This window comes from Anguilla rostrata, chromosome 7 (genome assembly GCF_018555375.3).
Source record: "Anguilla rostrata isolate EN2019 chromosome 7, ASM1855537v3, whole genome shotgun sequence".
Taxonomy (NCBI): Eukaryota; Metazoa; Chordata; class Actinopteri; order Anguilliformes; family Anguillidae; genus Anguilla; species Anguilla rostrata.
Genome location: NC_057939.1, coordinates 33,133,646 through 33,156,145, shown reverse-complemented (window position 1 = coordinate 33,156,145; position 22,500 = coordinate 33,133,646). Strand labels below are relative to the sequence as shown.

Here is a 22,500-nt window from a genome sequence, read left to right as displayed (position 1 = left end):
CTCATTTAACCAAGCCCCCTACCACAGCTTTCCTGTTACAGTAATGGCTTACTGTAAATTTGAAACGCGCAACCTTCAATAAAACGGAGGTTGCCGTTGTTTCGCTCACTCTGTTCCATTTTCCTCTCCCTGGACTCGCCACCCTTCTCTCGTCAGTCCACATGCCAGGAAGAGTTTGCAAGGCCTGCAACGGAGCTAGGTGCATATAACTTTGACTACTGGCTGTGGAAGGAACAAGGCACTCCGAAGCGCTCCTATGATTATCAGTGGTCGAAGAACCAGGAAAGCCACGCACAACCGGCGCATACTGCAGAGTGAGTCCCACGAAGCAAGCGACCTGCTAGCAGAGGATCCAGCTGCGTGTTTTGGATGCAGAAAAGGGCGAACAACGCATTTTAACAACCAACTTAAAGCAAAGGACACCCAAGTAAGGATGTAACTCTGGGCTTAGCATAATTAGCGACTGACCGAATGTAGCCACATTCATGATTGGATGTACGATGCTAACGGTTATTGTGTTTTAATGATAAATGTAAACGTTCTGTATGTTCGGTTGGCTCTAAGCCATCCACCGCGCTGCATTAGTTTTAATACATGGCATGCACAGAACATATCTTGCATGTGATTTATTTTAATTACTAACTGGTCTTAACCCCGCATGTTGATCTCGTAAAACATGCACCCATAGCCATATAGCCAGTATCCTTCATGTGTTTGGTACGCTTCAAGCGCCATTGTTTTTTCACTAGCTTTGTCTAGATTCAAAAACCCCACCATTCATACTCCATCTTGTTCCTTTGGTTTCTATTAACACATGTCCGCGGTACAGAACCCCCACGTAGGAGAACATCCAACACTCATCACTTACATACACACACGCGCACACACAACACCTACACGCACGTACACTCACATAGTTTATTACATCTTGGTAGAGAATTGTGCTTTGCCCTTTTTCGGTACTTTGTGTTTAATAAACTTCATTATATTTACACGGTTGTCTGTATTTATATTACTCTTGTGTTGAATTGAGTCAGCCGCTGCTAATCCAAAGAACTTAATCAATGCCTTCACCTCTTAACTAAATCATGTATATTAATTTAGTATTAGCTGAATGTATTATATTATGATTTGGTTAAGTTTGACTATAATGTGTAATTTTAATAATAATTAATTTAATTATTAATTTGAATTGCCAATTTATAGTTTGTATACTTAATGTATGAGACTGATTATTATATGCTGGCACCACCTGTGAGGATATTGATGTATATCTTCCACAGTTTGGTGCCCCACTATGAGAAGTAGCGGCATGTCCCCTACAGGATGCATAACATTTATATTCAGTCCACACACACCACATTCCTGTAGTGATCCAGATCAATGCTGTCCATTGCTCCACCTTTCAATTGCTTTCACATTTTAGTGATCTAACTACTCAGCTAAATTCACAACCAATCACTTATGTTTGGGTGTCCCATTACCCATTTGACAAGCCCCACCAACTTTTTAAGGAGACACCCACAGGAGAACAAACCACAGCTAGTGTTATGACTTAACTATTCAGCCACTGGAGCTAAACTGTTGGCAAATCACCTCAGTATGTACAGCGACATGCATGCCACAAGCCACATGGTTTAGAAACTCAACATCATTATATGATTAAATCACATAAGTGCACGCATTACTCAGTGAATCAGACAGATGTGTGTTTGCTGGTTGGAGTGACTCTCAAGCTATATCCAAACAGAAAGTTAAATAGAATAGTAAAGCATCAAGCAGCACCATTATAAATTTGTATTTTGCTGTGGTTGAACACTTTAATCTTAGAAAAAACCATTTCAAAAAATATTCTACTGGGCAGAATAGCTGAGGGGAAACAAATCTGATATAACTAACACCAGGCTTTGGTCCTCTTTCCATTGGTGGAGTTTCCGCTGTACAGTCAAAACAAAAATTTTGTGGCCCCAAAATCCACTTCCCGCAATGGGAATGTGGGGAATCTGTCCACTTCAAAGCAGAGCACCCCTGCCAGCGTGCACAGGACAAGGTTATGCAGGTTGGGGCTTCTGACACACATCTCTATTCAAGTGGGGAGCAGGCCAGCCTATTTATCCATCTTCAGTTTCAACCATGCTGACCATCTGGGGCTTGCCATACCAAGCTGTTCTGACTAATGTGCTTGTAAACCCCACGGTATGATTTTGGCAGAATGAGAACCAAATAAGAAATAATAAATAAAATGTACTTTTTTTCTTTTGGGAAAAAAAACAGGACCTAAGTTTAGAGACATACCCTACAAGGCCAAAAGTATGTGGACACCCCTTCTAATTAAAGGTTTTGTCTACTTCAGCCACACCCATTGCTAACAGGTGCACAAAATCAAGCATACAGCTATAGAGAAATATTGGCAGTAAAATAGGCCATACAGAAGAGCTCAGTGACTTCCAACGTGGCACTGTCATAGGATGCCAGTGATGAATCATGCTTGACTACCTGCCAGTCAGACGGACACATCTGGGTTTGGCGAATGCCAGGAGAATGCTGCCTGCCCAAATTCATAGTGCCAACTGTAAAGTCATGGTCTGTGGCTGTTATTCACGGTTTGGGCTAGGCCCCTTCCATAGAATTGTGAGCTTCCAACTTTGTGGCAACAGTTTGGGGAACGCCCTTTCTGGTTTCAGCTAGACAATGCTCCCGTGCACTAAGCGAGGTACATAAAGAAATGGTTTGGCGAGTTTGGTGTTGAAGAACTTGATTGATCTACACAGCCCTGACCGCAACCCCATCAAATATCTGAATTGGAACGCCGACTGCAAGCCAGGCCTTATCACCCAACATCAGTGCCCGACCTCACTAATGCTCTTGTGGCTCTTGAAAGAGAATCTCTACAGCCATGTTCCAGAAGAGCGGAGGCTGTTATAGCAGCAAAAGGGGTACCAACTCCAAATTAATGCCCATGGTTTTGGAATGATATGTTCAACAAGCACACGTGTGTGATGTTCAGGGGTCCACATATTTTTGACCATGTAGTATAGTATTTACTCAATCAAGGTTTTTTTTTTCTACAACACTACTTTTGAAAATTAAATAACAACATGGCTGATCAGCATTCTAAAACATGTAATAATGACCTATTTGGTGTGGTTTCAATGTCACAATGTTAGCTAAAAAGGTAATAGCCGATTCTATCCTAGGAGCTTATTACCAAATAGTTCAATGCTCCTATATTGTGACTAGCTAGCAAATAAACTGTCAAGCTTTGTAAAAAGAAAAAATAATTAATTAATAATTATTGCTATATATATATATATATATATATATATATATATATATATAGCAATAACTACTATCAAACAGTTTAAGAGCACAGATTATTTCATGAGACTTATTGACTAAAATTGGTTCATCAACGAGACAACAGTCTTTTCCTTGTTAGAAAATGGCACTATCACCACTTGCTTTTCAATGCCAAAATAAAATTTTTAAAAAACCTTGTCGATGTTTCATCTGCACTGCAAAAAATGTACTACTCCTCCAGCTACAAAATTGTATGTAACTTATTATAATGCATTATTTAGCTTAATTTAGGTTCTTTGGATTACAAATTCTAAGCAACCCCCCCCCCCCCCCCCCCCGTTTTTGGTGACCTGTCCCCGGCTGGAGATGTCCCCAGAAATGTCCCCGTTTTTAACTGTGCGTTAAAAACAGACAGCAAAATGAAATAATATTTTACGTGGCAAGAAAGACCAGGCAGCAGAGCCTACCGGTTGACGTCTCAATCGTGTTGTGCTTGTTTTGGTCAACGGAGAGGGCTATAACAACTTCATATCACTCTTCTTCTTCTACTTGCTTGCGCTAGTTTTAGAGAAAACTGCTGTGGAAAACTCGGCCAGAAGCTAGCAAGTGTCCACAACATCACCACAAACGTATTTTCAAGCCAGGTAAGTTACAATTGTTTGAGATACTAGCTAGTGATATAATGTCACTATTTATTATATAGATAGATGATCTGCTGTATAAGGTTTTAAATAGGTTATGCTAGCTAACGTTAGCTACGTAGACGTCCCACACACTAACCTGGCTAGATTAGCGTCTGTTGTCATGTGCTTAACTGGAAGTAATGCACCAGTCGAGAGAGTGCTCTCCCAAATGAATGATATATGGACAGCAGCAAAAAATAGGTTCATTGTTCCTACCATCAAGGCCATGCTTATTGTGAAGGCAAACTTCAACCTCCCCTGCCAGGAGTTCATGGAGAAGCTGGCCAAAGACAGAGCAATCCTGAAGAAAATACATTCTTCTGAGAAATACTCAGACTAGGTTGGTATAATTATATTATGTAGTTACCAATCTCATCAACATCTTATTTCTTTATTATGTTGTTAAAGGGGAATTGCACTTTCAAACACATATGGGCTTATTTTGTTTATACTGTCCTTCTAATGTGTTGACCTTCATTTTTCGATTAGTTATTTTGTTTTAAATGTCTAATTTTAGAAGCAAGGACCTATTTTTTGTTAGCGCAAGTCCACATAGTAGTACGGTTTCCGGTTTTTTCATCTTCGAAGAAAAGCATAGCGTTGAAGCCGCGCAATGATATGCTGCCTAGGTCTACTTCCTGAATTTGTAAAGGTAAGCAACAAAACATCGTAAAATATTAACAAAACGAAATAACTAATCAAAAAATGAAGGTCGACACATTCATTAGAAGAAAATTTGAAATAAAATAAGCCCGTATGTGTTTTAAAGTGTAATTCCCCTTTAAGTATTTCACATATACTACTGTCTCTGTTTTTTTCAATTAGGCTCATGTTCTCTTCTGCTCTTATTCTACCCAGACTACCAGGACCATTGAATGGCTGTTCAGATCGGACAGTTCTATCTTGTCTGTAGTATTTCTGTAATATAGTTGTTTTCTCTGTTTATCACAGTGTGCCTGTTAGTGTTGTCTGTCACAGTGTGTCTGTTAGTGTGTCTGATAGTTTTGTCTCTCTGTTACAGTGTGTCTGTTAGTGTGTCAGTCTGGTAGTGTTGCTTGTCTGTCTTCTCTGTCTTGTACATATAGATAATTAAATATACTGTATTGAGCCATTGTAGTTGGACCATTTTCTTTATTGTGTTTTCCATAGTTTACCATGGCTTCACTCACCATGGTACTGTAAACTATGATTTTCTGACATGGTTTACAAAGTTACTTATTACCCAATTTTATCAGTCGGCCTGCACCATAGTTTATTACAGTACAACAGTTACCATGGTCAAAATACATGAAACCGTAATTGTCCCCCTTATTGTTATTTCATAGATAATAACATTGGATATTTTAATGATAATATAATGATATATTGACCGCCAAACTGGAAATGTCCCTTAAGCTAATTGGTCCAGTAAAATATTTGTAGCTTTGTTAACTCTCTCTCTTTCGGCTGTTCCCGTTAGGGGTCTCCACAGCAGATCTTCCGAACTGCATATTTGATTTGGCATAGGTTTTACGGCAGATGCCCTTCCTGACACCACCCTCCCATTTATCCGGGCTTGGGACCAGCACTGCGAATGCACTGGCTTGCACATCCTCAGTGGCTGGGTTGGAGCACGAACCCGGGCCTCCAGCGTGGCAGGCGAGAGCTCTACCACTGAGCCACCAATGCTCCTTGCAGTATTGTTAACTATTTTATTATTCCATTCAAAACTACAATTGCCAAGTTCATGTAATAAAGAATTTTGCACTGGGCCAATGTAAAAAATAAAGGTATTTGAGAGGTAAAAGTAAACAAGGCATGACAAAATTCCATCCTAGTCTGGTTGGTAGACAAAAATAAAACGTAAAAACAAGAACTTTACAAACTTTATGTTGAAATCAAATCAAAACATATGTGTGTTTATTCCTTGGAAACTTGCTGATTTTAGATGGACCCAACAAGAGAGGTGTATCTATAGCAATTAGAATAGTAGTGTTACTGGCTTCCATTTAACTTCCATGCTCACTTTAATCGCATCAGGTGTAATAATGCGCTTGAAAAGGTGTAATTGCTTTATGTCACCACCAGATCCCTGTTTGGCTGACCTGCTAGTCTATAACTATGAGGATTGTATCACTGAGATGCTGCATTTACACCATGACATGGAGGCACACTGCATTCAGACTGACTGATGAGAATGTGCATACATCATGTTTAGGTATGCCATTCAGGATGGTCAGAAACACTGTGCAGGATTTATATAATACCTATATTACCTAAAGCAGGGGTGCGCAACTCCGTTCCTGTGTGTTGGTCTAGCTAACTTATGCTATCCCACTACAATAGGGAACCTAGCTAGTTTGCTGGATTGCTTTAATAGTTAATCAATGCTAATTAGCTAGAAATGTTATTCCTACACATTTGCTCTTTTTAATCTTGACTCATGATAACAGCTGCTTCTGCTTCTTCTTGGCTGTGAGACTCATGGCACAAACAAACCCATGTGTGTGTCTGTGTGTTAAGTTCTGCGAATGTGGCTAAATGCATATTACAGCTGTGTATGAACATAATATCATATGATTTTAGAGACAGATGGGAGGAAGCAGAATTTATAAAATCCATCTTGGAACACATCAGGCACTTGCCTCAAAAACATTGTCGGACAACAGTGCTACTTAATGTTATATACAGTTAGTCATGTACAGGGTTGCGAACTGTCACTCTTTTGGCGTGAGACAGACCCTGAAAGCACTCGCACTCCACCCAAACACATCTCATGCCAAAAAAGAAGGCAAGAAGTAAAAACAAAATTTCTCCCAGATTACACAAATCACCAGTTCTCTGGACAAAGTAAAATTTGTCATTTTTTTCAGCATGGCAAACTGAGATTGGCTTATAAATAGTACAGAATGAATACCGATTGGCTACCTGGTCATATGTTTTACAAAACCATTTAAAGCATTACACTCCAACACAATTACATATATTCCCACACACAGTTCCATATATTCAAGGCAGAGTTTAACATTTGGCAAACACACTTTCTACTGTATTGTAACATTGCACCCCTCTCTCCAAGATACAGTTCAAAGAGAACTTTAACACACTAAACAAAATAACAAAAATTCCGAAAAAATTCTAATGAGCCAGACTGTTTTTGAATACAAAAACAGACTGAAAAGGATAAAAAGAAATTTGAGGATGGGGATGGGGCACTTAATAGAGCAGCCCCCAAAAAACAAACACATCCACTAATTCAATGCAAAACATTCCCACCTGTCAAAATAAGTCTAGAAAGAATAGTAGCTATTGAGACTCACTTTTGTGGAAGACTTTAATTTGTTTATCTGGTTCCTAAAATCTTTTACAAATACCAATCCTGGGCAAAGACTGTTTAGAAGAAGAAAATAGCACTTTTTCCAGTATCCCATTCATGTGGAAATGTGCTAGGTAATCGCCTTCCGGTTTTTCTCTGCCTTGTTATTTATTTTCAGATTAATCCGTCATGTCTTGGAAACACTACACTCAGCTATTAATTCTTTATGCTTAATTTTATAACATGAATAAATATATATATTTTTCTAATTAAATTAGGCAGCAGAGACTCGCAAATCTTAAATGTTGAATCAGCCGACAGCAAAAGAGGTTTCAATTGAAAACTATGCATATGCTTTGCTACGTTACAACTAGAGAGGTGGACCCTGGTAGAACACGTCTTTAAGCACTGTATATGATATCAGACCTAGGTCAAATACAAACATGTATTTGTATGTGAAAATGTAGTTAAATACATATTTGAAGTATTTTCAAATAAATTTACAAATTAAATACTTTGTATTTGATTTATTTAAATTATTTCATGGAAACTCAAATACTTTCCCAAATGGTATTTAAAAAATACATTATTTTAAATAAATACTTTCCTGGGAAACCAAATACTTTCGTATTTAGAGCCATTTAAAAATACATTAAAAATACTAATACAACAAAAAAATATTTTGAAATATTTCTGTGATAGACAACGGAAATGACTGAGCCAGCAACAATGTAGGCTTCATAATGAAGTGGGTATCCCTGAGTTCTTTGTACAGTCTTTGTGAGTGGCCCTTGATGTGTTGTCAGCGAGATATAATACTGAGGGCACTCCAGGGGAACTAATAGGGGCTAGGGGTTGAATTTGGCTTATGGGCAAGGATAGCCTATGCTGGCTATTTTAAACAACCCATGTGCTGCCTCTAACAGACAGTAGCCTAAATGCCCATACATGTCATTGCATGGAGGGGATGGCAAACTCAGACGTCTTCATAAGCTACTTGCCAGTTTAAAACTCCTTGACCACAAATGCGTAAAATCTAAGGGTGGATACGTAGAACTACTAAAGATAAATTTTTTTTTAAAAATAAGCAGTGTACCCAGTGTCTCCAAATCTATCCAAAATTATTCATTGCTCTAATTTCAAAATAATGTATATAACAGAAATATTTTGCGCAGCAATACATTACATAGCGATGATGAAATGTTATCTGTGTTCAGTAGATAGAGACAGAGAATCAATGCAGTCAATGCAGTCGTTCTCCTCTTCTGACTTAGTACAAAAAACAATGTCAGCTAGGTCTATCAGCAAACATTTGGCTTAGCTATGCCCAGAAGTCCTGAACAATAAAGTACTTTCCAAGAAATAACGAAAAATTGTTGATTTTACTGCTACCAGAGTGAATGCCAGGGGCGTAAATATAGCCAGTGCAGGCAGTGCGGTTGCACTGGGGCCCGTGGGGTGGGGGGGGCCCATAGAGAGAGCAGGCCCTCCAACAATGTGTTGAGTGGAGAACGGGCCCTTGCGAGTGATTCAGATTGCCACCTCGGAAGTATGCCTGTGTTCAAAGAAGAACTCGCGTTAAATTAAAAACGGTGCCATTTGCTATATATGCCCTTGAAAAGGAAAAACCATCTCCGTCATGGTTTTAATTTTTTTTCGTAAAATAGTCTGTACAATCTATAACAAAATGATATGCTTATTCTACATAAACTATAAAAACTATAAATAAACTATAAAAAAATCTATTCAATTAAATGAATAATTTCTTATTTTAATTGGTATTTTTGTTATATACAGATATGCAATGATGATTGCTGGGTAATATGTATGTTGTTGTCTAATGTCAAGTCTCTATTTGATCATGTGATGAGACGATACAATATAGCTAGTTTAGGCGCAAAATCTGAACGTCTAGAGTCTAGACTGACAAGCTGAGCACATCTGCAAGCCGAGTGAGCAGTCATCATGCCTGTCAAACATAAAAGCGGCAGTAAGAAAAGACAAGAGAGAAAAGAACAGGAGGAGAAGGTAGCAAAGCTCCTTAAATTAGATTCCTTTTTTATAAAAAAACAGTCGGCAGCCCAGACAACGACCCCCCTCCTAGCAGCAATGCAGCAGTTTGGCTGGCATCAGCATCGCTGCCCTCAGTGGTGTGGCAACAATCATGCAGCATGTAACGTTAGGATAGCAAGCTAGATATACCGTTAGTCCGAAATAATCGTAAAGTTAGGCCATTTTTAAATATAAATTTCAAGACAAGTTATACATACATTATGGTAGGCTTACTAAGCTACAAGTTGGGTAAATTATGGTCGCTACCGAAGTGGATAGCCAGCCTATAAATTATGGTAAGCTAGCTAAATGTTTTGATTGTTACTTTTCAAGTCTACATCGCCAGCAACAACGATTTCTCCCGACATTTCAATCACGGAGATCAGCTGATGAACGCATCTCCCTTCTTGGATAAAGATTAGGGGTGTGAAAAAATCCAGTTTACCAAAAACAGCTGACGGTTAGTACTGAAAATGAAAACAGATGAACCGCGGTTCATATATTAGCACATTATTTTATTTTAATTAGGGCTGTCAATCGATTAAAATTGTTAATCGCAATTAATTGCAAATTAATTGCACATTTTTTATCTGTTCAAAATGTAACTTAGAGGGATATGTTTCAAGTGTTTAATATTCTTATCAACATGGGAATGGACAAATATGCTTGCTTTATGCAAATGTATGTTTATTTATCATTGGAAATCAATTAACAACCCAAAACAATGACAAATATTGTCCAGAAACCCTCAAAAGTACTGCATTTAGCATAGCAAAATATGCTCAAATCATAACATGGCAAACTCAAGCCCAACAGGCAACAACAGATGGGCATATTGACTTGCTAAATTTAACATTACTTAGTAATATGAGTACACACACAATGTACTGTGTCCGCTTATAAAGGTTCAGTAAAACATCCAGTTTTTTTTAAGCATTAACACAAAACGATGGACCTCAATGCATCACAACAACAGACACATTGTACAACAGGTACATTGGTCAGCTAAATTTCCATTACTCAAATTCATTTCCATTTCCATTCCCTGGATCCCTCGCACTTCTAAAGCAAATCACACAACGTAATTGTGTCCAACCTCACATGGCGAAAATAAAGGCTCACAAAAACATCCCCTTCTACTATGTGGGATCAAAACAGGATGATACAAAATAAAACAAACAATAAATAAAGTGAGCAGGAAACAGTGGAAAGGGAGTATAATACAGAACTAGGACTCAAACTAGGCAGTTAGGCTATATTTCCATTTCTTTGCTCCGAGCCAGTTGCTTAAACAGACAAGCCTGTTTACATTGTCGGACGACAGGGCAGCTCCCTTCTTCTGAACAATATGCCCAGACAATGAAAAACTGCATTCATGCTGTTTTACTCAGGAGAACATGGATTCCCACAGAAAACACTGCTTTATTTTATTGTTAAGGAGTATATTAAATGAGTAAATAGAGTGAAACCGCGAAACTAGTTAGGCTGCAGTAGTACTGAAATGTAAATATGGTATCACTGTGCAAAATAACATTTTCTAGCTCAGCTGGCTAGCGAAAAAAGTTGCTGATGGATATCGTAACTTTTAAATTTCACATATTGCTATAATGAATGGGAAACATAAACGATACTAATGAATATCACATAATCACACACCCAAATGAAAATGCATGAAAAGCCTAATTACACCATTTTTATTTCTTACCACGAACTACGAATGCCGCCATTTATCTTAATGTAACGTCACCAATCCGGAAGTCGGAAAAGTCGGAGCTCAGAAATGATACCCACTTTCCTCCCCAGAGACTCCTCCCTCCTTATATTCGCTACAGCAAGAGGAACGAAGCCGTGTATATGAACCGTACGTTAGTGTTGTGTTGTCCGCAAACGATTCGGGCGTATGTCAGTTCAGTGTACCGTCACATGCCTAGTACGTTCAGTGAACCACTGAACTGATTCGTTCACTGAGTCTGCGAACGATAGTCAGTCAGTGAACAACCAGTTCACGGCCCCCTAGTGACGCCTCTGCACCGAATCGCAGTTCAGCTCGCTAACTAGTGAACTGACTGAGAGTGGTCATTCGTGAAAGATAAGCCAGTGAGCTGGGAATTTAGTTGGATAAAGATACCATTTGCAAACTGAAAGCTGCTATAACAAAGTCCTACCCTATTATGTACAGCACGTATATTTTCGCAACATCTAATTATTAAATCAAATATTTGGTACTACTTCCTACTTCAAGATAGTGTTGTGTCGTTCGCGAATGATTCAGGCGTACGTCAGTTCAGTGTACCGTCACATCCCTAGTACGTTCAGTGAACGAATCACTGAACTGATAGTCTGCGAACGATAGTCAGTCAGTGAACGACCAGTTCACATTCGCTCGCAACTGACTGAGAGCTCAACTGAACTGAACGAATTGTTTCAGGTTCAGTTCGTTCACCCAAAAGATTTGTTCTTTTGAACAAATCGTTCGCGAAGGACACAACACTAGCATACATTTCATAATTAACGTATATCTTCAAAAAACAATTAAGTTGATTAGATAACACATTAGATACCTTGTCTTTATACTGTTTTTGTTTGAATACAAGTCAAAGTAAATTTACAAACTACTGCTTTCTGTCTTTATTTGAATTTCATTTACCGTCCCAACTTTTTTGGAATTGGGTTTGTACAAGGTGAAACCAAAGGGTACAGTTGAGGCCAAAGGTTTACATACACCTAGGCTGAAGGCATTCAAACTCAATTTTTCACAACTCCACACATTTCATGTTACCATACATTTCCTGTGTTAAATTAATTAGGGTATCCATTTTATTTCCATAAGAGGTCATTTAAAAATAATAGCTAAGACAGATGATTTTATGTACTATATCAGATTTTCAGTGGGTCAAAAGTTTACATACACTTTGTTACTATTTGGTGGCATTGCCTTTTAATTGCTTAACTTGAATCAAATGCTTGGGGTAGCCCTACACCAGACAGAACTGGTGTAACTCAGTCAGGTTTGTGGGTGTCCTTGCTCGGACACATTTTTTCAGTTCAGTCCACACATTTTCTATGGGATTCAGGGCAGGGCTTTGAGATGGCCACTCTAATACTTTCACTTTGTTGTCTTTAAGCCATTTTGTTACAACTTTGGAGGTATGCTTAGGATCACTGTCCTGCTGGAAGACCCAGTTACAACCAAGTTTTAACTTTACAGCTGATGTCTTGAGGTGTTGCTTCAGTATTTCTAGATAATCCTCCTTCCTTATGATGCCATTTATTTTCTGAAGTGCACCAGTCCCTTTTCCAGCAAAACACCCCCACACATGATGCTGCCACCCCCATGTTTCACAGTTGGGATGGTGTTCTTCAGATTAAAAGCCTCACCCTTTTCCCTCCATACATAGCGCTGATCATTATGGCCAAAGAGTTCAATTTTTGTTTCATCTGACCACACTCTTGCAAAAGGCTAGGTTTTTGTCCTGGTGATCACCTGCAAATTTCATTCTGGCTTTTTATGCCGGTCTTGGAGTAGGGGCTTCTTCTTTGTGCGACAGCCTTTCAGGCCATGGCGATGTAGGATTCTGTTAATGGTGGATGTAAATCACCAGTTCCTTTGTTGTTGTCTTGGGGTTCAGTTGAACTTTTCGGACTAAAGTTCATTCAGCCCTGGGAGTTAATTTGTGCCTCCTTCATGAACGATGCAGTGTCTGTGTGATCCCCAGATATTTTTATTTGCATACAATTGTTTGTATAGATGCACATGGTACCTTCAGTTGTTTGGAAATTACTCCTAAGGAGGAACCAGACTAGTGGAGATCCACAATTTTTTTTCCAAGGTCTTGGCTGAGTTGCTTGGATTTTCCCATGGTATCAAGGGCAAAAAGGCAGTGGCTTCCTTTAGGAAGGCCCTTAAATACAGCCACAGGTGCTAATTAACTCCCAATTAACTCCTAATTATGACAACTGGCCAATCAGAAGCTTATAAAAAGTCATTACATCAATTTTTGGAATCTTCCAGACTGTTTAAAGAGACAGTCAACTTGGTGTATGTAAACTTTTGACCCACAGGAATTCTGATATAGTGAATTGAAGCTGAAATAAATCTGCCTCTAATTGATTGTTTTAATATTACCTCTGATGTGAACAAAATAAATGCCCTAATTGACTAGCCAAAAGAAATGTATGGTAACATGAAATGTGCGGAGTTGTGAAAAACTGAGTTTGAATATCTTCAGCCTAGGCGTATGTAAACCTTTGGCCTCAACTGTATGAAAATACTATTTAGTGTAAGATGAGAGCACTTTAATTATATGTGAATTATTTGATTCCAAATCAAAAATTGTGGCGTACAGAGCCAAATCAAAAAAAAAAAAAGTCTTAGTCCCAAACATTATGGAGCTCACTGAAAAATAAAGGCAATGAAATGCCGAACAAAAAGGAAGGAGACATCCCTTGGTTTAAGCCCCGGGAGCCCTGTATTCAGCTTGTTGTTTTCCTCCTACACTTTCAGCAGATGTATTAATCATCTCAAACAAACAGAACATGTAATTTATCACCTGGGAAAGATGTAACCAAGATGTTCTGCCAATGAAAAACCCAATATGCCTCACAATCATGATATGTGCTTATGGTTCAAGCAGAGTACAATTCTAGAGATTGCTTTGTTGTCTTTAGGCATATATACACCCACCATGCACTTGTGACTCAAGAACCTAAACTTGCAGCATGCTTGTGTGTCCCAACATATGAGCTGTAACTGTTGTCTGGGAACTATATTTGTTCATGTCAGATTTTCTGTCTTGTAACCCCCTGTATTGTATTCCCATCTATGTTTTGTTTATTATCCTCTGTGAATTTTGACTGTGTGGTGACTGGCTTTTGTTATGTCCTCAGGAGCATAAACACACAGAATGCACTTGTATCTTTAGGAACATGCAAAGAACAGCACAGAATTCCTGTAGATCACTTGTTGACAAATGAGCCCTTGTGATGGTTGGTGTGAAAAATTCATGATCAGGAATTTGCTGGAACTGCACTGTGCATATCCTCACGGGAGAAGATTTTAAGTATTTCTGGCCAGACGTTCCTTGAAGACTGAAATCTCAGGCTCCCGGTAAGAGTAGGTCATTTACAGGTATTTCGCTCTGAAGACCCATTTGGGAAGGACCTTTGATCAAATTCCCCCAGTCTGTGGCCTTCCCAGTCTCAAAAGCTAAGCTGCGAGTCCTGTGTGACATATCAGGCACAGCTGTGAGAGCAGAAACCTGGAATATTCTGAATATTCTTTCCTCACATTTGGCCTTTCATTCTTTCTGCCCACAAAAAAGATTGACAGGATCATGTTAATACCAGAGGCGTTTCTCCTGTACATTTCTGTAGTTGAAGGTGGTAGTGCGGTTTGTTTTGGTTGGAATATTGTGTGTGAGACAGAGAAAAATTGAGAATGAGACAGAGAAAGACAAGAGAAATAGCAAGAGGCAGAGAACGAAACAGAAAAAGAGAAGGGGAGAGTGAAGGTGAGAGAGTTGTAATAGCTCTATGAATTTTTTAACTTAACCTAAGTACACCTTACTTTTACTGCCCTCACATGAGATCTGCCTAAAGGCACTGCATCCAAGTACAGTGATTCCATCCCCTTATAAGGCTCTTGCATGGTGCTGGTTGTACATATATATATGTATATATATGATATGTTTTTCATCAGATACATATATGTTTTCAACGTACAAAAGTGCCAAGTTACTCGCATAAACAAAGCACTATCTATAACTCATTAAATCAAACCGACATATGAATAGTGTAAATATTTTATTTTTAGTGACCCAGTAAGACAGTGTAATGGGTGAGAGGTTTGCTTGAGTCCGAGGGGGGATTTGAACCTAAGTCTGTCACTCGTCCAAACGAGACGTAAGTAGACCCACTACCTGGTGAGCTACCAGTGAAGAAGACACAGAAACTGCAAAGTGCACTTCTATGTATGTCCATTTTGCATGCGTATCTATTGTTTTTATTGGCAGATGTACCTAAATGTCCAATGGGGAGATATATTCTTTGTAGGTTGGAGCATTTGTGATGATCAGGCAGGAAGAAGAAGAAGAAAAATGCAAAAAGTTTGGGGCTTTATTGTGTGGACGTGTGTAGTTATTCATGAATTCTGTCCGTTGAAATGGGGTCAGAAGGTACAGAAATTAATGTTTCTAAGCACTGAGAGTGTGTGGTCATTGAGGTTATTTCTGTAGGGAACCCTGAAAAGTGGCAAACTCTCAATGCTGTACAGGTATGAGGCATGCTGCCTCAGAAAGGCATAACTTCAATGCCATTGGGATTGCCATCCCTATATATATGGACAAGTTCCATGACCAAGATAGAGTGGATAAGATGCCTGCAGGGCATTGAATAATTGGCAGTAGTCTCTCTCAGGGTTAGGGATGGTTCAGTCAGCCGGGATCTATGTCTCATCCTTTACCAGTGACCACTGTTTGTCGATCGGGCGCCTGCAAGCCTGTTAATCTGCACATTAACGGTTTTTTTTCTGACTCAAGCCAAACTTGCAAGTTGAAGAGTGATAAGAATCAGCTTGTCTCCACTCTCCAAAATCGATAGTCGTAGGTCCAGGTATGAGCTCTGACATATTATTGAGTGACTAATCAATGATATTTAGCTTCATATTCAAATATGGACCACATTTTCGGTCAAAACTTAAAATAAATTTCAAGCTTACTGTGCTATCTGAGAGGTAAACCAAGCATGTCTCTTGGTGAAATGGTCTGGGGATTTTGTTTACAGGGTTTTGGCTGACTTATTTAATATGTGCAAGAGCAGAATGTCCAACTGTGACAGAAAAACCCTATAAAAACTTGCCTGAATTCCCCAGATGGCCAACATTCTTGCCAACGTTCCTTTCTCCCCTTGCTCTGACCACTGACCTGTCTGCCCAATACCAGTGATAAGGATGAGGGGAGGGGGGGGGGTGCTGATTTCTTGCTGTGAATCTGTATCTGTTGTGAATGCAGAATAAGATAGCAGCCTTTGGTGTTAAAACAGCCCCATGCACAACATTAGTATTGGGACATTTCAGGCCACGAAGGGGAGTTAAGAACCCTGGAATGCCTTTGATTCTTAACTCTTAAGCAGGGCTTAGCCGCAGTGTGTTCTGTGCCAGCTCTCAGAACCTTTAAGCAGGAAGCCACTGAGAGCAGAATAGTGCCATACAACCTCCCCGACTGCCCATTTGTGTACAAGGACTGCCAATCTTAAAGTTGAAATTACACTGACAGGAACTTTCCCTGACATGAGCCCAAAGTAGCACCGCTCTGGGGCAAGGCAGACAGATGGCAGGTTGCAGAAATGAACGTTGCTCCACTGAGAACCTGCCATGGCAAGAGACTACTCACTTTGTTTAGCTGCAGACAATACGCTGCAATAAAGTGTGGGTCCTATTTTCCATCCAGTGCTACCCACTGCACCACCGTGCATAGATAAATATAATATCTCAGATTTGTAATTATATGAATTATAATATTAAATAAATATTGTGTTTACAAAAAAATTTATTTGAAAAAATAGTGCAATAATTCTATAAAAATATTTCTTCCACAGATTTAAACCATAGACTATGACCTACTTCAATATGACATTAAAATTACAGCAAGAATTAGGTACAGCAATACATTTGATGAACACTGTAGCTCTTCTAGCTTTTAAGACTCCCACCAGGTAAATGTTCCATTGTTCTATTTATCGCTTGAAGGCACAAACTCTTCCATTGTTCTTCAAACAGTGCCTTGGGAAAGTATTCAGACCCCTTAACTTTTTCCACTTTTTGTTACATTACAGCTTATATTATAAAATGGATTAAATTCATTTTTATTCTCATCAATCTACACATAATACCCCATAATGACAAAGCAAAAATATGTTAGCAAATTTATTAAAATTAAAAACTGAAATATCACATTTACATAAGTATTCAGACCCTTTACTCAGTACTTTGTCGAGGCACCTTTGGCAGCAATTACACCTTGAGTCTTCTTGGGTATGATTCTACAAGCTTGGCACACCTGTATTTGGGGTATTTCTCCCATTCCTCTCTGCAGATCCTCTCAAGCTCTGTCAGGTTTGATGGGGAGCATTGCTGCACAGCTATTTTCAGGTCTCTCCAGAGAAGTTTGATCAGGTTCAAGTCCAGGCTATGGCTGGGCCACTCAAGGATATTCACAGACTTGTCCTGTAGCCAATCCTGCGTTGTCTTGGCTGTGTGCTTAGGGTCGTTGTCCTGGTGGAAGGTGAACCTTCAGAACAGTCTGAGGTCCTGAGTGCTCTGGCGCATGTTTTCATCAAGGATCCAGGGTTTCCCCCAGAAAAGTTGTTAGGCCTGGTGGCAAGTATCCTTTGACGGGGGCCGGCGTCCCGGCGCGGGCCGGCGGCCAAGTGTCTTTTTTAATGGGGGCCCGGCGCGGGCCAGTGACAGACTGATGGCAGCATTAAGGTAGGGCCCTATAGTTTCTGTTATGACAGAATCACGGACGGAATCATGGAATTGAGAATTTTAAAAAGCTATAACACAGATTCCATAGGGCCCTACATTAAGTCAGTGCTAAAAGCTGACTGGAGATTTGAAAATATGAATAACATTCACATATGTATGTAATGTGAATGTTGTTATAAATGGTATATATGTAATGTGAAATGTTGTTATAAATAAGTCATTTATTCAACACACATTATAAAAAATCAACCACTATTTACAGCATAGTAGAGTCTTACAAAGAATCTGACAACAATGTACAGTCTTGGAATGCTGTGATTTTAACAACAACAAAATAAATTAAACAGGGCTCCAGACTAACTTTTTACATTGGTTGCACTGGTGCACCTAACTTTTTCCATTTAGGTGCACCAGCACATAATTTAGGTTCACCCATAATTTTTCACCGCGCCTTTTGGCGCCACAATAATACATTTTAAGCGTTACCTTTTTTGTCAGTTCCCATACACATTGGTAATTTCTTAACACATTATGTAAATGATTGTAAACAGGAATAACGGTGCAGGTGTTTTTTCTTTTTTTAAAATCACAGCACAAACAAGAAATCGCAATAACCTCAATTGTTTAAAAAATAAACTTAAAAAGTGCTGATGTTTAAAGTGCTTGACTTAATAACTCAAACAAATATGTGTGCTGCTCCTGAAGGAGTACAGGGCGCGGTTTCACACATACATGCCTTATTTTTTCCCCCACCTACATTCAGCGAAGAAGAATATCAGGGTCAGAGCCAATCAGAGTCAGAGTAGGGGCGGGTCTTCGCAGAATGCTGGTGGGAAAAATAAATAACGCTACACACGTAAACACACTGTATTAGGACGGAGTATTAGGGCCACATTGAGGGGAAAAAAATTCTGAGATTTCGAGAATAAGGTTGTAATATTACGAGAATAAAGTTGCAATTTAATGAGAATAAAGTCATAATATTACAAGAAAAAAGTGGTAATATTACGAGAATAATACTACGTCGTAACACACAGAGACAAACCTGCTAAATGTCAGGCGCACCAGTGCGACCAATGAAAATGTTTAGTTGCACTTGACAGATTTTTGGTCGCATGTGCGACCAAAATAGTCACACTGTGGAGCCTTGTTAAATTAAATTAAATTTATTAATTTAAATTTTTTGCAAAAAACTTGAAAAAAGTCCTGATTGGCTACTGATTCTTACAGCCTTGGAATGCTGGGCACATTTCAACAACAACAAAAAAAATTAATTAAATTAAAATAAATAATATCAACGTTTTTGCACTCTACAAAAAACTTGTATTCAAGTCCTGATTGGCTACTGAATCTTACAACAAGCCTTGGAATGCTGGGCACATTTAAACATTTTTAAAAACTGTCCGTGAAAACTGCCTGACTTGTTTACATTGTGGACAGATGTGGCCCCTCAATAAATCTATCGTTGTTTCCATCGCAGCACGTTCGACACAAGCAATATTGAAAAAATCCTGAAATTTCTTCTTATCGTGAAGAGTGCCTGACCCTCAACCATAGCGTTTTTTCCCCATAGATGGTATTTCTAGATATAGCCTAATTTTGCCGCAGTGTTAACACATTTCTACGGTTGCCAGTCAGGCACTCTTCACCGTAAGAAGAAATTTTAGGATTTTTCCGATATTACTTGTGTTCACTGATGAATCACAGTTTCAGCTGTACAGGGCAGATGGCAGGCTGGGTTTATGGCGTCGGGTGGGTGACCAGTTTGCTTATGTCAACGTTGTGAACATGGTGGTGGTGGGGTGTTGTATGGGCAGGCATATCCTATGGGCAATGAACTCAAGTGCATTTTATCCATGGTAATTTGAATGAACAGATATCGTGATGAAATCCTGAGGGCCATTGCTGTGCCATTCATCCACTGCCATCACCTCATGTTTCAGCATGACAATGCACGGCCCCATATTGCAAGGATCTGTACACAATTCCTCACAGCTGAAAATGTCCCAGTTCTTCCATGGCCTGCATACTCACCAGACATGTCATCCATTGAGCATGTTTGGGATGCCCTGGACCGGCACATACGACAGTGTGTTCCAGTTCCCACCAATATCCAACAACTTTGTGCAGCTATTGAAGAAGAGTGGGACAATATTCCACAGGCTACAATCAACAATTTGATCAATTCAATGCGAAGGAGATGTGTTGCGTTGCATGAGACAAATGGTGGTCACACAAGATACTGATTGGTATTCTGTTCATTTCATGGTATCTGGTTTCTGGGGAATCTGTGACTAACAAATGCATATCTGTATCCCCAATCACATGAAATCAACAGATAAGTTTTTAATGAATCTATTTCAGTTGATTGATTTACGTTTATTACCTTTGAACGCAATAAAATCTTCAAAATTGATAAGTGTTGCATTTATATTTTTGTTCACTGTATATATACGAAACCAGTGGTGGTACATAAGGTTTCCTCCCTCTGCTCTCCAAAGCTTCTAACTAGCACCACAATTTGTGAGGAGGCACCAAAACGAACCCCAAAGTCAGATCCCCAGTGGGTGAGCCAGCACCTCCAAACTGCTTCTTCAAAGACGAATTCCATTATCATTGAAATCACCATAAAATTATCTGGATCCACAGCCACCTGGCCAAGAGCACTCCAAACAACAACAGCATGCTCGCTGATGTTATCTGTGTCCAGTGTCAAGCAAGCATTCACTGTTGTTTAACCCACCCCCCCAAAATTCATCTCGGTCAACTATGCAGAATCTAATGTTAGAGAATTTTCAATAATGAGCCAGCAGTCATAAATTACCATCAAGTGTATCAATCAATCAGCAAACAGCTATCTAACTATTTAGCTGAGACTAATAAAATAAACACCACAAGAAAAAAAAATAAAAAATAAATAAATTGTTCATAATTTTTGTATTAGTAGTTGTAGTACTTCTACTAATAATATGATCAATAATATCCAGCGACTCTGGTCCAAGAGAGCCTCAAGCTCTGCTGGTTTTTGTTTTTACCTTAAAATCAGCACCCAATTCAAACCAAAGTAAACAGGTGAAGTGAGGTAACTGGCTGGCCTCCCAGCATCAGCCACCAGACCCCTTCAGCTCATCCAGAATGCAGCAGCACGTCTGGTTTACAACCTCCCTCGTGACTCCCACGTCACTCCCCTCCTCATCTCCCTCCACTGGCTACCAGTGCAAGCTCGCATCCGGTTTAAGACACTGGTGCTTGCTTTCCAAGCAGTCAAGGGGTCAGCTCCTGGTTATCTGCAGAAGATGATCAGACCCTACAAGCCGGCCAGATCGCTCCGATCGGCTACTACAGGGCGGCTGATTCCTCCCCCAACACGAGCAGCAACAAGGTCTCGACTCTTTGCAGTTCTGGCCCCACGATGGTGGAACGATCTTCCAGTGGAGGTCAGAACAGCAGAGTGTCTGAGCACCTTCAAACGGAAACTCAAGACGCACCTCTTCTCTGTGTACCTCTCTCCTCTTCCCTAAACCCCCTCCCATAACTATTAAAAAAAAAAAAAAAAAAAATTTTTGGTTCAGACTATCTTGTTTCTCCTTAATGTATGCATCATAGTAAAGGCTTTTTATCTACATGTTGTTCAATGGACTTAAGTGGACTTGATCCTGAGTTTGGTTACACTGTTGTAAGTCGCTCTGGATAAGAGCGTCAGCTAAATGCCTATAATGTAATGTAATGTAATGTAACTGTAATCGACTGCTCTAATTGATTAATTAAATGCACAGTAACAACAAAAACCAGCAAGAGTCTGTAGCTCTCCATGACCAGTGTTGTACACCCCAGCCCTACAATATTCCAGATTTCTGTACTCATGTGCAATTATATATTTTTAAGGTACATTAGCAGAAACAGCGGAACTATTCCTTTGTTGTATTAACACTGGTAGAATAATCTGAGTTGCAAAGGATGGCCTTAATTTTCAATGCTAACTACAACAACATGCTAGGTGTGTGACCTTGGTTTCCCAAGGCAGCGCAGGGCCAGCGTTGTCTGAAACCATGGCAGAGGAGGTTGGTGCACTGACGTTCATCACTGCAGAGAGCTCATGCTAAAGCCCCCTCCTCCCCCATCATCAGTCAGCCAAAAATACCTAACACTCCAAACAGTGCCAGCAGCCCAGCATTCTATGGAAAGTGGGCAGCGCTTGAATAACCCAAAGTCAGATACAGAGAGCAGTTAAGAGAATGTTTGTGTAATTTATAGATTCCTTGGCCCTGTTCTGAAAGCGCCAAATAGTTCAAACTGTTTATTCAAATGGCTTAGAGGAGCTGCGTATCCTGGCATTAGTGGGAAGTAACAGAGCCACCTACAAATTCTCATGCTTGACAGACTCTCCTGGGGGGGGGGGTTAGTATAGCAAGCAGCTGCCATCGGGGTCCCATGCAGATCATGGTGACCTCTTATTTTAGTCACTCCCTCCATGAATGAAATCATTCATAGCATCGACTGCATTCTACGTTGAATGCTTCTGTGATGGTTATTTAAATAATAAAAAACACACAATTTCAACATGCCATTTATCCTAAAAAGGTAAACTCCACCCATTTTAAATATTACATTTCTTTTCATAAATGTAGTACATTCTTTTTTTTTTAGTCTCTTTATCTCTCTCAGTCTCTGCGTCACTGTTGCTCAGA

General features: G+C 39.5%; 2 protein-coding genes across 5 annotated transcripts in view; one reads left to right on the top strand and one right to left on the bottom strand.

Annotated features, from left to right (window-relative positions):
* LOC135258590 (uncharacterized) overlaps positions 1-22,500 on the top strand; it is a 614,972-nt gene that overhangs the window by 208,234 nt on the left and 384,238 nt on the right. The window lies entirely within an intron of this gene.
* The window catches only part of fgfrl1a (fibroblast growth factor receptor like 1a), a 350,100-nt gene that overhangs the window by 133,438 nt on the left and 194,162 nt on the right, over positions 1-22,500 (bottom strand). The window contains exon 1 of one of the 4 annotated variants that reach the window (XM_064341983.1): positions 11,036-11,131. The exons of the other annotated variants lie outside the window; for them this stretch is intronic. Coding sequence (XP_064198053.1) covers positions 11,036-11,057 — 22 coding nt within the window. The 5' untranslated portion in view covers positions 11,058-11,131. Of the gene's footprint in view, positions 1-11,035; positions 11,132-22,500 lie in introns of those variants that run through there. 4 annotated transcript variants of the gene reach the window in all.